This window comes from Sinohyriopsis cumingii, chromosome 12 (assembly GCF_028554795.1).
Source record: "Sinohyriopsis cumingii isolate HCF-2022 chromosome 12, ASM2855479v2, whole genome shotgun sequence".
Classification (NCBI taxonomy): domain Eukaryota; kingdom Metazoa; phylum Mollusca; class Bivalvia; order Unionida; family Unionidae; genus Sinohyriopsis; species Sinohyriopsis cumingii.
Window position 1 is genome coordinate 21,765,414 of NC_142972.1, and position 15,312 is coordinate 21,780,725.

General features: G+C 35.9%; 2 protein-coding genes across 2 annotated transcripts in view; one reads left to right on the forward strand and one right to left on the reverse strand.

Annotated features, from left to right (window-relative positions):
• The window catches only part of LOC149786085 (eukaryotic translation initiation factor 2 subunit 3, Y-linked-like), a 47,649-nt gene extending 35,336 nt beyond the window's left edge, over nucleotides 1-12,313 (reverse strand). The window contains exons 1-5 of the mRNA XM_089976380.1: nucleotides 12,178-12,313; nucleotides 5,625-5,688; nucleotides 4,732-4,793; nucleotides 3,504-3,569; nucleotides 701-822 (exon numbers count right to left, since the gene is read on the reverse strand). Of these exons, the coding sequence (XP_089832506.1) occupies nucleotides 701-822; nucleotides 3,504-3,569; nucleotides 4,732-4,793; nucleotides 5,625-5,688; nucleotides 12,178-12,252 (389 nt within the window). The 5' untranslated portion in view covers nucleotides 12,253-12,313. The remainder of the gene's footprint in view (nucleotides 1-700; nucleotides 823-3,503; nucleotides 3,570-4,731; nucleotides 4,794-5,624; nucleotides 5,689-12,177) is intronic.
• A 61-nt stretch (nucleotides 12,314-12,374) lies between these two features.
• Nucleotides 12,375-15,312, forward strand: part of LOC149786086 (membrane-bound transcription factor site-2 protease-like) — a 39,586-nt gene continuing 36,648 nt past the window's right edge. The window contains exon 1 of the mRNA XM_089976379.1: nucleotides 12,375-12,801. Within this exon, the coding sequence (XP_089832505.1) occupies nucleotides 12,727-12,801 (75 nt within the window). The 5' untranslated portion in view covers nucleotides 12,375-12,726. The remainder of the gene's footprint in view (nucleotides 12,802-15,312) is intronic.

Here is a 15,312-nt window from a genome sequence, read left to right on the forward strand (position 1 = left end):
GGTCTTCCATCGATGGCTTAAAATATCCCAGAGCTGAAATCTGATGCGAGTTCTTTATTTTCCCAACCTTCATGTGCTTTTATCTACAAATGTGCTTCCTCACATCGTCTCTGCCACCATGCCCAATGGTAAAAAATGTGGCAAGCTGTGTGTAAAAAGCATGATGTATATTGGTGTTTGATGGCTGAATGCACAGCCAATTTGGTATATTCCAAACTAAACTACACTTTTTGTTCAACACATTTCTTTTTCCTTGGTGGTGAAGACATTTTCAATCTGCGATGCCGAACGGATATTCAAACCATTGTTGCTGATGCATGTGCGGAGCAAAATTCCAGTTAGACCCTAGTTTCTCTCAAAAGTATTTGTAAAACTACTCTTATACATATAGATTAAAATATGCTAAAATGATTGCTACCAGACCAATGTCATCAATCAGCTATAGTTCTAATAATAGCACGAACAGCTGTACCGGACTGTTTCGGCAACTGCCGATATCATGATTAGCACTTAATGGGAAATCGGTTATTTTGTTAAAGATTTAAAATAATTGAGAATTCGTGATTTTTTTGCAAGCGACAGGTATCCATGAATTGCTGAAAAGGTCATGAAATTCATGCCAAAATCGTGAGGGTTGGCAGCTATGAATAATACATGAGCCAGAAATCTAACACTTAATTTAAGCAAGTTTAAAACTGACCTCAACAAGGTGAATCTGCCACTGCAGTTAGGTCTGTCACATGGGAACTGATCTTCCTTGCTGCTGCCACATGATCTGTAGCAGCCTGGACGTGGACACTTTTCATTATCACACTTATATATCTGCAGTGAAAACACAAAAGTTACAAGATAATAACATCAAGTGATTTGATGACTATCCTAATGACAGGTAATGAAAAATACTCAGCAACAACATGCACTGAGGTCAATAATAAAATGGCTGAAGGAGTGTATATTTAAAGGTATAAAAATGAACAAAGCAATAATAAATATGTAAATTACAAGCATTTACAAACAAAACTTATCACTTCTTTTCTCTCTACTGGATGATAATCCTGATCAATAGGGCTGTCAACGGGTACTCGGGTACCCGACCGTATTGAAAAACCTGGGTATTGAAACGTAAACGCGGGTACCCGTAAAAAAAAATCGCCACACTCACCAACCACTTCAAACAGGTGTGACAGCTATGGCTTTAATTATGGCTTTAATGCTGCAGATGACAACGCTTCATCAGTAGACGAATTGTCAACATATCTGTCGGAGACGCCACTTAATGTTAATGGTGACATTCTTCAGTATTGGAGAGACAATACACCACGTGGTAAAGCTGCTTTACACACATGCATGGGTAATTCAAATCAGCGGTCAAAAGCCGATGAATAAACGTGGTCTGTTCTAACAAGGACTTATACTTTAAAAAAAGGTGAGTGTTCTAAAGGATTTAACGCGGCTGATCACAGTGATCATTAAAAGTTGGATTATACCTACCATCTGTGTACAAAGGTCATTCTAAATAAATTTATTAATTAATAGCATGCGGTCAGATCATTCGCAGCTACATCGGTGCGGACGCATCAGACCGAGTAGTGCATTACACGGTTAGCCTCTATTGCCATACAAAATATTAAAGAAATGGGGATAACAATTAGTTGGTCTACGGTTGTACATGTCATTCATGTGCTAATGGGTACCCGTTAAATTTCGCAACGGGTACCCAGGTTGGTTTTTCGTGATTTTTGACAGCCCCACTGATCAAACCCAAACCTAAATTAGCATTTGGTTGCAATCTTTCTTTCTTGTGAGATTTTATTGTACAAATTTGAAATTGCTTTGGACCCTTCAAGTAAATATCCATCAATATGCACAATGTTCACATTCATGCATGTGTATTTTTTTTAAGGAAAAATAGTCACTACAAACTCTACTGGATTTCATGTAGAAAGATGAACTCAGTAAAAGAGCTACTAGGAATCCATAAAAAAGTAACCCAGTTACATGGCTGTCTCAACTGGCTTCAAAGGACAGGCATAGAAAGGGGGAAAATGTATCCATCTTCACCTTCAAAATATGATTCTGTGATGCAAAACATGCTGTCAAACTGAGAAACATAAACATGCCAAGGTTCATCCTTGTACCTTGAACAGCTTTTGAGTTGTAAATAAGAAAAAAAAAATTTTAATTATTTATGAACGGATTGAGAAGATAGGACAAACATTTTATTGATAACTCATGTCTCTCAAGCTTCACCCATTTATCTCCAACAGCTTAAAAGTTAAGGAACAGATGGAAAAATGTGACAGTACACTTGAAATATTGACCTACTGACAGAAACACAAAAGTAATATGCTATGCTCTTTCTACTGGTATAATGGGAACACAAATATTACATTGTGATTTTCATAAATAAAAAGGAAGGGACAATAAATGTTTATCTAGGTGTGAATGGGAAAATAAAAGAAAAACAAGAACTGCATTAAACAAAATCCAACACAGTATGCCCCAGAGATGTGATGTCAATAAGTAAAAATCCATTACCCCATGCTTCCTTGGCACAAAGGCAGGTATGATATAGAACGTAAGGGAAGTGTATATTGTTGTTATAACTTATTGGTTATATCTTTTGTAATTATATGGGATTTGCTGGCATTGAAGTTATAACCAATGACATTTTTTCTCTCCAACAGGTGCAATCTTGCTGAACATCGCAGAAATGTGTGCAAAAAAATACCTATGTATTTTATATAAATGAAAATGTACATGGGTTTCATTGCTGTATACATCATTATCTAGGGTGTAATAGTTTTAACCTTTGCAAATCTAGAAATAATGATTACTGTTCATTTACTGCTGCAAAGTACAGGTACTTGGGGACCCATTTATCTGGCGCTATCTGGACATGGACCTGAAAATTTGTTGATTGATCACAACCTCAGTACTCACAGGACTATTTTTCTAAATACTGACACAGTACATACAAGTCTCGTCAGAATATAGTCTGTTTCTTGTCATTTTTTTTTAGCTAAGCAAACAAACTGAATTCAGTTAAATGTTGCATGTATAACACGATTTCCTTGAGGAAATTACATACCCAACTTCATGCAGCAGAACATGAGACTGGGAGAAGGGAGTATGTGATGTAATTTGATTCTTTATCAGATGGGGCAGAAGTGGTACAGGCAGAAGGAAAGTATGAAATTATGTTCCTAACCACAGGGGGCAAAAGTGGTACCAAGGTAGGGGAAGTATGTGATGACATTATATTCCATATAGGAAGAGAACTGAGTAAGGGTTAACAGAGATCAAGACACTAGAAAAAAACTTGAACTAAATCTGTTCACATATACAAACACCCACATAGATAATCCAAATACTAGATACTCCCCATCTCAAGTGCATAAAAACAAATATAAAATTATAATACAAATGTTGGCATTAACAGATTTTTACAAAAGAGGGCAAAAACTGTCAATCCAATGTAACTAAAGAACTAGAAAACTTACTTTAGCATTAGCATATCCTAATTTGATGGTGATGTTTCTAACCAGCTCATTCTTGAATCTGACAGTCTGGAAAGAAAGAAAAAATGCTTGATTTCAACAAAGCAATGTAAGAATCTCCAGAATCCAAGAATTTAAGTGATTTAATGATCTTGCAAAAAAAAAATGTTTGACTTCCTTAAGGCAATTTACCACTTTCAACACTGCATACTGGTAAAGTGGTCCAGAAGCAAAAACTCCCTCTCAACACTGCAGACCAGTCTCATATAGATGTCTTGTTTTGCCAATATATTCTCTGACCGGTCAATATTGGGGGTCAACATTTGTAAATAATAATAATGGCATAGTATGATTTATTACATACCATTTGGTCTTTTAGAAAGAGGGGGTTTCTGATCAACAAATAATCTTTGAAGTCACTGAAATACATCCAAAATAGCATACTTGTTGGAATAGTCTGGGGACCAAATAATTAAAGATATGGGAATTCTGATCTTGTAACAATACATGAAGCAGAAAGGGAGTGTTTGCAACAAGAATGGATGGATATTGTTGGTAAGAGCGATGACAATTAGTACTCTAAAGGTTTTAAACCTGCCAATGTGTACAACACTTAAATTTTGCCAATGGAGTAGATCTCAATTGGATTATAATATCCACACATTTTCCAAATGAATTGGCCCTGCATCAGTATGATAGATCTTGAACACCTCTTGAATATTTTAACATATTTTATAGTGGCTATGTAATTTTGGAAAAAGCAAGATTTCCAAATATGAATACACACTGGAAGTGAGAGACTGATCCAAATAACACATATTGCTTGGACTTGTCTCACAATTTTTTTTCGAATACCATCTGTTTATAGCTTTTATATATAGATGTAAGTTATGATTTTTGATAGAACTATATTGTTCAAAAAGTGATAAATTCTGGCTTGTTGAATCCAATTGTGGAGAAATCATGTCATGTGACATGTTTGTCCAGGTAAAATGCTACCTGCATTTCAGTGATCATACAGGTCAATGACTTGCTAGCCAAAGAATGATCTTGGACTTTCATTAAATTAGTTTGGTGTAATCAAAGTCAAAGCATATGTTTTTATGCATATTTATAATGTCAGATTAAATCTTTCCCAATGGGTTTTCTACTTTGGATAATATTTTCTTATCAGAGTCAAAATTAGCTTGCCTTGGGTAACTGGTAGTGAAAATCTAAAGGCCTGACTCACCTGTACACCAGAAATGGCCTTGACAAGCGTAGATTTCCCATGTGCTACATGCCCAATTGTACCTGTAATAAATAATACATAACTGAAGCAACAACAATTTTATGGAATATATAAAGCAGAAAACTCTCAGAATGTTTGCAAAATTATGTTTCAATAATGAGTAAAATCCCATCGTTTACAAAGGCATTGCAGATAACATTATACTCTTGATCAAAGGATTCATTAATTATATCAGTTAATCTACATCTACAGAACTAAAGTAAAATCTAGTATATTCAATGACATGCACTTCTTCTACATGACAGTTCCTTGTTTTAATGTAAATGTAAAACTGAAAAGCTAAAATATTTTTCATGGAATCGATGATTTACAAATTCTATAGCATTAGCCATGTTTCTTTTACAACCTACTTACCAATGCCTGTTGTCTGCAGATGGCTTACCAATGCATGTTGTAGCCTGTTTGCTGATGACTTACCAATGCATGCTGTAGCCTGTCTGCTGATGACTTACCAATGCCTGTTGTAGCCTGTCTGCTAATGACTTACCAATGCTTATTGTAGCTTATCTGTTGTTGTACCCAGGGTTGCTGTAGCCCCTCTGCTGCTAACTTACCAATGTTTATTGTAGCTTATCTGCTGTTGACTTACCAATGTTTGCTGTAGCCTGTCTGCTAATGACATACCAATGTTTACTGTAGCTTGCCTGCTAATGACATACCAATGTTTATTGCAGCTTGTCTGCTGGATCTTACCAAGGTTTGTTGTAGCCTTTCTGCTGATGACTTACCAATGCTCATTGTAGATTATCTGTTGTTGACTTACCAATGTCTGTTGTAACCTGTCTGCTGATGACTTACCAATGTTTATTGTAGCTTGTCTGTTGATGACTTACCAATGTTTATTGTGGCTTGTCTGCTGATGACCTCTAGGGTGAGAGGATTTAACTTTCTTACATCCTGAAAAGACATGTAAATTGTTAATCTTCTAGGATATTAAGGGACTACAGCCATTAATTATCTTTTTGTGAGGGTCAAACCAATTGTAATGATGCAATACTTATTTGATGCTACCATGTAGCTCACTCTTTTCCACCTCACCATTAGAATTCATCCTCCCTCATGGTGACTTTTGATACAGATTTTGGATCCAGCCTTTTGGGTCCACCCATGTGCATTAACCTTCATTTCTTTTTCAGGATGTGTCCTTAAGTGTGAAGGTGGAGATCTATGAAATAGTGTGCAGGAGAGAACCTGCACTGTTACAGAAAGTCTCTACTCTGGGGTAATGTATTGGGCTGGTCATCTAGCAGGTCAAGAAAACTGTCAAACCAAGATAACTGGGTTCAGAGAGTGGATCTTAAAACGAGCTGAGCAGTTCCTTACTTGGTGAAATACTTGTCGAATCATCATGAAAAGTGGGAAGTGTGAGCAAACTGATGATCCCACTTCAGACTTAAAGCATCTACCTGCAGAGGCAATATTACAAGGACTGGAGAAATGTAAAAGGGAAGTTTGTTTGCTCAGCCTTGTCATAAAAAAGCCCAACAAGGGTCTCCCCTAAGGTCTGTCAGGGAATCTGCCATTCTGTGAGGACTATCTTTCTCAATCTGGACAGTCTATCTGCCAAGTACTGAAACTCTTTTTGCTAGGAATGTGACAAAACTCGGAGAGGGAGGGGGGCCTTCTGATGATACCAATGCAACTGAGGTTTCAAAAACTTCGTGCAAAGAGAGAAGACAAATGTGTGTTCTTATTGCCGGAGATATGTCCATCAATGAAGCAAGTACCCAGAGCACTTTAATATTTCTCTGAATATTCAGTGAAGAAAGTACACAAAACAGACTTTTCTGGGTTTTACTTCATCTGTGCAGTATTGCTGGTACTTTCTTAGTTTCCTAGACCCTATTCTTCTTGCTGTCAGCTAAAATGAGATCAGTGCTTGGGGACAGTACATCAGAATATTTCCACACAGGTGAAGACTGTTTTGACAATAATCACTCTATTTACTGGACATGTGGTGAAAATCCATCCATTTCCATTTTGAGCATTTATTGTACTTTGTTTCAGGATTGAACCTGTGGCAGTGTTTCAAGATAAATGTCCCTAAAACTGTGTGCCAGTAACAGCTGCCTTAATTGTAAGTTCTCATACTACATACTACAGATAAATTCTGTTTTGCCAAAAACTGTGCTGAAGTTAAAAACACTAATAAAAGTCTGTGAAATTTAAAATTCTATGCTGTTACAAAAGCCTATAACCTAATGCTAGTCCTTAGTACAATAACCTGTGTTTGCCACTTTGAGATGGGTAACCTGCTGAATTAACATTTCTTACATAATCAGAATATAATCAATGTTGCACACTGCTCACCTCAACAATAATTTAATAGTCTCCAGCAGTCACAGTATACTTTCAACAGTCTCTCTTAATACACTTTTGTCTTTTGCAGGATACTTTTAATAGTCTCTTGCAGTCATTGTATACATTGTTTACCATAGCAACAAACAAATTCAGATTAAAGTGATCCTGACCAGTGAAATGTTGGTAGATGTGATGGCATGAAAGACAAAACAAAGCTGAGAGCAGTACTATAACAAGTTGATGAAAACCAAAGAATAAGTTTTGTTTTAAATGATGTTAATAAAAAAATCTGCTTCAGAAGCTATAATATATTGTCCATCCCTAGAAATGAGAATCCCTGGAAAAATCTGTGGTCAATACACTATTTAACTAAGTTAAAAAAGCATGAAATATAGTTCACAGTGACCTCATTAGCTGCATGGGTATAGTACTAACTGATGCATCAAATAATCAAGCATCATGATTGTGACAAGAAAAGCACCCAATAAAAATAAACACTACATAAAAAAACTTCAACAAAGTCATGGAAAAATTTAATACAGATCAAATATCACTCTTTTTGGCAATAATGGTATACTACTTAAATGTATGCATCCCCTCACCAAGTTTTATCATTCTTGAAAGAATATGCAAATAAAATGCCAAATAATTACGTGGCAAAAAGCTGAATGCAAAAGCTAAACCCTGGTCACTACAAGATTAAGTGCAAGACAATGTGAACTTCTTTTGTTATATATGTGTGTAGTATCAACCGATTCATATTTTCAAATGAACATTTGAGCAAAATCAGTTATGCATAAAACATGAGCCAAAACGACCTCATTCTACAATCCGATTAATACTCATCCTGATGCATCCCCTCAGCCAATTTCTTGATTCTAGATGGCATATTTATGTAGATAGCATGCAAAAATACCTATGGGATCACAAATCAAACATGTAAACTTTTCTTAGGCAAGTTTAATGTAAAATGCAGAACACAGATCTTTCGTTACAAGGGAGTAGTACTAACAGAGATGAATAAAATTATCTACTTCGATGATTTTAGCATGAAAAGTTCCCAAGAAATAAGTTTAAAACACAACATTTAACAAAGTGAAGCATGAAATATTGGCCAGTATGATATACATTTGTGACAAGGATGTATTAGTTCTCAAGATACACCCCACCCAACCAAGTTTCATCATTCTGGGTAAAACAGTATGTAAAAAGGGGTTCACAAAACCAATCAATCTGATTAAAATCAGATCTCCACTGTCCTAGATGAATATCTGATGACAACCTTATTAGGGTCATGATCTGGTGACTTTTGAATTAAGTCAACGGAAATGCAAGTTTTCAAAATCTGAAAGTGAATTAAATCATTCAGTACACATTCATGGGTGATAACATTTTTGATTATGTTAATAACCTGTCACCAGAACGTGACCCCTAAGCAGTCACTCTCAGATCTTCATACAGGACAGTGGCAAGCTGATTTTTGCATCACAGTACAGTGCAAACTAAAGGTCACAGTGACCTCTTTTATTATATGGGATGGTACCAATAGAGATGCATATAATCATACAGAATAATGATTTGAGCATGAAAAAGTCAGTGAAGCATTCAGTGAACAGTGACCTACTTTTGTAATGATGCTGTAGCACTTATCAGGATTCTCTCCCTCATCACATTTCACAATTCCATGCTATATAATGGGTGCAAAAAACTTATATGGTCCAAAGCTAAATACAAAAATTGAATATAGAATGTATCAATATGTACAAAGTTAACCACATTATTCCCTCTCTTCGAGTGGTATGAATCTAGCTGCATACGTGTATCAACATTAGATTTCATATGGACCTGATGTCAAGGCTTTTTTTCTTTCTGGGCCATAAAAAGACAACAAACAACTCAGCTTCCCAGAAAGCCACTGAACTGGATCTACACCATCAGTATGCAGATGGACCATTGCAGGCTATTAAGTTTCAGAGAATTCATGAACTGGCACCTAGAGATATCCTCAAGGATGACAAGAAGTTTCTTTATTACTTTCAATGAAATCACAACATCAATACTGTACTCTTTGAACAACACAAAAATTGAGTTTCAACGTAGGTGATTGTCTCACTAAATAAATTTCATTTGTCTGTGAAGAAAAAAAAGAATCTTGTTTGGTGGTATATCAATAGTTTAGTTCCCTGCACCTTTTTACTCCTGATTTGGCAGGATATTTTTACCATATTCATGAACAAAACAAAAATCAGTGATGTAATACACAGATGTTTTCGCGTACACATGATGGTTGTTGAAACCAGTTGGAACGATCTTTCACATGTTGGATATTTTGAAAATAAATGTTATTTATACAGAATAGCAAACAACTTCATTAGAAAAAAAATGAGTTATTAACAATTATTATCGATGTGGTTGTGAAATAAGGATTCAGTCCTTAAACAGCCAAGTTCCCTAACCCACAACACTTACCACTGGTTTTCTGATATCTGAACAGATATTTTCAATTTTTGGATGTCTATGGGTAACTTGCGCCCTCATTTATAGTGCAGTCTATGTTTGTGGACCAAATTGTGCGCGAATTATCGAGGGAAAGGTGCAGTTTAGAAATCTTTTCAACTGCCATTTTATAGTGAAGATTCTTGATTAAGGGTAGCTGATTAAGCATTTGTAATAACTTGCAATTACAATACTGTAATCTAGTTACACAGTTAAAATTCATTACAATATATAGCTTCTGTTGTTCTGTTTTGAAGTCACACTGCCAAAATACACTGCATATGAATATAGTAGTTTTTAAACATGCACCAAATGTGTTTATAATATAGATAGAACTCAGAAAATGTTATACTAGAAAATAAATTAATGCTTAAAACTAATGTTAAATGCAAATGTGCACACTAGGAAACAGAGGGCATAATTCAAATAAGAGAATGAAAACAACACACACACAAGTTCGAGCTCAGCAAGATGTTTAACCTCAATGCTTGTTGCACTAGAAAGTGATCTCCAGATTAAAATGGTGTGCACTAAGAACCATTAGTAAAGAAAATTAATGAAGCAGAACACAAAAGATCAACTGTGGATCTAACTTTAATGCAAAATGGAGAAGAAAAAAATTCCCTTTACTGGAATACGGCACATAAATTAGGATTACCAGTGTAACTTCAAATCATGTGATTGCAAAGACTGCAAAAGTGAATAATCCTTTCATGACAGGGTTTAAGAAATTTAAAAAATCTGCCCTCGTTTGCCACAATATGTCTGGAGAACGCATTATCACCCAAGATGTTCTTAAACAAAAAAATCAGTAAACTTGCAGAGACAAATGCATTATTTGGATTACAAAGGTAGGGGGTCAATGCAGATTTTGTTGGTTTTCAACTTTTCTGCAGTAAAAGAAAGATCTTAAAGTTCAAGTGTAATTATTAGAGAGAAGATGCATCATTAGCCTCTTTGATTTTTGGATAAATGTGTTCTAGAATGAAGCACAATGAAACTGATGATAGTACATATTTTATGACAGACAGTAAATTAACTGTTATTTGGTTAAAAAGATTTATTTGGCTTTTTGTATTGCCTTATATGTAATGTGTTGGTCTATAATACTGCTACAAAAAGATGTATGACTTTAAAAGAAAAATGCATAAAATTGTTCTTTAAATGAACAATGCATTTCTTTATTATTTGTGCATGTTGGTCAGTGCTGCTTTTTTTAATTTTGTTCTTAACTTAATCTCCTTTAATGGTGAAAACCATGTATATCCAAATGCTAACAACCACTTCCATCGTATCACTAGTTAAATCTTCGAAATCAGCTAACAAGTGTCAAATTGTCATCTCTTGTTAAAGGTTGTCCACCCAAGCCCTCTATCCATTGATCCACTCTTAATTTCTTTTACAATGAGCTCATGTACCTGCCATCTATACAAGATTATCTGTAAAACTGGTGTCCTGCGTAACTGGCGGATGGAAGATAGCTACGAGGCACATAGTCCTACAATGCAAGATATAGCACATGTTGGTTTTGTTTTAGTGCTGTGTCTTACTTTCTAAATAACAGCCTTTTATAACGTGTTCCGATGTCATTGACATCGGAATGAGTAGTCAAAGTTTCAGGAATATCTGATATTTGGCAGCATATATCGACACTCTTCCACTAATTTATGTGTAATTAATATACTTACTGTGCTGTCTTTATCCTGAAGAAATGAAAATATGACACTAGAAATGGATGCATTTTCATGTCCCGTTGACATACATTTGAATTTGTTGCAATGCAACGAAAGTCAAGGTATGCCAAAGTATGTTTAAACAGGTTCATGTGGCAGATGTTTCTTGCACAAAACAGAACATTCCTTTACAGTTGCAATAAGCATAATATATTTTTTATTCATTTCGTTAAAGAATAATATTTCAACTTAACCAGATTTTGGCATTCCTGGCTTTCATCACGTTCCAGTCAACTGAAATGTAGGCCAATGTAACTTGAAAACAGGTCATTTCTTTTGTGAGAATTTGAATTTAATAGAGAAAAGACATCAGAGTATGTAAAGTCTGACTAGAACATTATGACTTTACTCTGTAGAAAAGTGCCGTTATTTTAGTTGCAAGTTGTGAGATATTCTTGAAAATTTGACTTTCCTTATGATGTTAGTCAACATCAAAACCACTATACAGTGCTGTTAGTTAGGCAGTAAGACCCTGACGCCCAGAACATAAATATCAGCGTTAAGATCTTACATGTAGGACTACGGGGCACAGTGTAATGGTAGCAGCATGAAGTACCACCCCCACCCACCCCAGGATCGACGTATTACACTGTGCGATTAATTTTTGGTGTAATGTAGCCGATACTATTTTTGTGCACGCCCTAGTCCTTCAATAGAAGACATTTACCCTGATATTTATGTCGATCTAAACTACATACATATCTGGTAGACGTGTTACATTTTAGGACTACGCACACCCCACCCCTTTCAAAAACAGCTGTTTATTACCGATTCATAAAAGGCTGCAATGTTAATGTTCGACAATTGAACTGATAATAATAGCAACATTCAAATCAAGGAATCAAAATTTTCGTACTAGACAAGATATATCTTGTTTGGAAAGATGTGGTTGGAGGATTTTAGGTTGTTCTTCTTCGCCAGTCGCAGTCATGCTGTCGGTGTCTGATGCAAGTTTTCACTGTCCAGTTTTCCCAAGTTGCACTATAATGACTTCCGGCTTCCCAATTTTAACCAATGAAATAACGATTAGTGTATTTACTGCGAGATGAAAGTTGACCGATTTCTACTTTGGGATTTCGAAGGCATGACAAGTACAGTTGCATACTATTTCCAATCTAAATTTCCCGATATATTGATTTTCAAATGAAATTTGACGAAAGATTGCACTGTTCCACATAGAATGAATACGACACGCTATCAAGGATGACGTATTTGAAACGAGCTACATTTACAGCAGATAAAATCACCATTCTAATTGATCTTTATTTTCGGTTCGTTGCAAGGGCTGGCTGATGTTCATTGATCAACGGCACACATGTTGCACACTGTTTACTATTTAAATATTGGTGAGAGCCATACGTGATAATTAGTGTTCGCTGCGCAATGGGCCTAAACAGTTAGTGCCATGCTGAGGACGACATGGATTGCCCTTATACTGGGCTTTTGGTCAGCGCTATACCTACTGGATGCTTTCCTCAAGGTATTGATTCTTTTTTTTTCAGTTACAGTTGTATGGTAGGATATGCGGGCTGTGACAGTTATTTGTGGCACAGTTTTTGATTCATAGGAACATAAATTCAGGCCAATTTTCTATAAACAATGCTCAAAGAATTGTTTGTTTTTGTTAAAGCACAGGCCGAAGGTAAGTGACTTAAAAAAAAAAAATCATTTGCACTGACCCAAATTCCATTTGCCCAAAGGCAGGTGGGGCTTGGGCGGTATGATTGTCAGGAGACGTAACTATTTATAGCAGCCAAATTTCTCTTGCCACATTGTTTCTTGAAGAGGGGTTTGCATTTTATACTTTTAATATAATTTGCAAATTACGAAATGGAACCACAGAACCTGGCTGATAAACATTCAGATACATGATTATTACATAGTCCTGTTATGTAAGACATAGCACATGTTGTTTTTGTTTATCACCTCCCCTGAACAAAAATATCGGGTCATGTGTCTTACATTGTAGGACTAGGTTATCACATTAAGCATCCCATTTAAAACCAAGTAAGTTGTACAAGAATTTCAGTTTTTGTATCCACATTTTAAGAGGAGGTAATAATCATATACATAGTAACTCTTAAGCTGCCAACCCATTGGAATTTATCCTTGTACTTTTCATATTTTTTAGTAAACACTATTTGCAGTATGAAGTCTCAATTCATTAATCAGGGCCCCTGAGTGGTCTAAAGCACTCACCGTTACGGATCACTGCAATCTCACCTCTTTCTGCGTGAGTTCAAGTCTCAGCCTCGGCTAACGTTGGTATGTGAGAAAGCCTGCCAGTAGCTTCTCGTGGGTCGGTGGTTCTTCCCAGGGTTATACAGGCCGCCATGTATAGCCTATCTTGTGCTGAAAAATGGCGTTAAACCCTACAACAACGACAACAACAATTCATTAATCATTGGTCATTTCAGCCATATGGAAATGGTCAGTGCATGAACAATTTGATTTAGTAGGATGATTTCCATGAGGTTATTTCATATACATATGAGGGCTCGAATTTAGCACAAATTTCTTTGTAGTCAGAAGGACTAGTATACTGAGAAATTTACTAGTCCTGTCAAATCTTTACTAGTCCTGTTCACAAAACAATGTCACACAGCTTTCATGCATGTACGTTTACCGATTCAGTTTTAAAGTTTGAACAACTCGCAACAAAACTGAATGTTTTCTTTGTGTTTGTTTTTGCGAATTGCGTACACCAGTTACACCACATAACATTCCTTTCCTTGTCATAATTCAGCCATTCCCTGTCTTTTGTCCATTTCTTCAGAAATTTTCCATTATGCTTTTCCCTATCATAAGAATTATTCTTCATCATTCTCATTCAACTTTTGCTTTTTTTCCGGTGACTGGACACCTTCTATCAAATGCCACATTTTGCCTGTTTTATAAGCAGAGAATTGTACCTTGTTTTGAAATACGAAATGTTATAGAATAGCTGACGCGAATTATTTAAAGCAAGAAAAGGAATGGCAGTGTCCTTTATATAAAAATGTCAGAGCAAGAAACACATTTCAAAACACGTGTCTTTGCCCCCTCCCACAATTAAATGGCCTCTCCCTAAGAAAGACATAACTTCAGCGGATGTTCTGTGTGATCAAAGCAGTGGGTATTGTAAACACTGTTATAAAATATTAGCATCAGAAGATAGTGTTAGTTTCAGCTTGGAAATGGTGTGTTCCCATCAAACAAAGCCATCTGACACTTGGCGCTTTGTATTTAACAGCTCCAATTACGGTATCATAAGTTGTAAGTTTGGCAATTGTTCCTAATTAATTGAACCTCAGTGTATTGTTGAAATTAATAATAAGACGGATAATGTTCAAATCTTAAATGCCCATGCTCAGAGATTTTAATTCCTAACAAATGTACGGCATTCTGCATGGATATCTCCACTTGTATTCAATTATATGTTCATTCTTGTAAGTGAAAAATTTAAAAACTATTCTTATCATCATAGAAATAGTAGTTGTATAGAAAGGATGTGTCAATAACGTCATCGTAATAAATTGATCTAATTCTGGTAATTATTTTGATGGAAATGTGATGTGATGTGATTTTGATTTTTAATGTAGCTTTAACAATTTTTCAGTCATATCACTACGATGTCTGCAATGTGGCAGTTTATAGTGATGTCTAGCACTGGGGCATCATGCCGCAGACATGTAGCATGATGTCCCACGCAGTCACATTATCCTGACACCAGGCCGACCAGTCCTAACACTAACCTCTTAATGCTGAACGCCAAGCGAGGCAGCTGTTAGTACCATTTTTTAAGTCTCTGGTTTGACTCGGCCGGAGATCGAACCCACGACCTCCCGCATCCGAGGCGGATGCTCTAACCACTTGGCCACCGGAGCGGTGATGGAAATGTAAAATATGTAGTTTACTGTTTGTATCTGTTGGAATGTTTGGGTAGCGAGCAAGAACAAGAACCTTAAACAAAAAAACGTGCAAACTAATTTCTTTGAATAGTTTTTGCAGT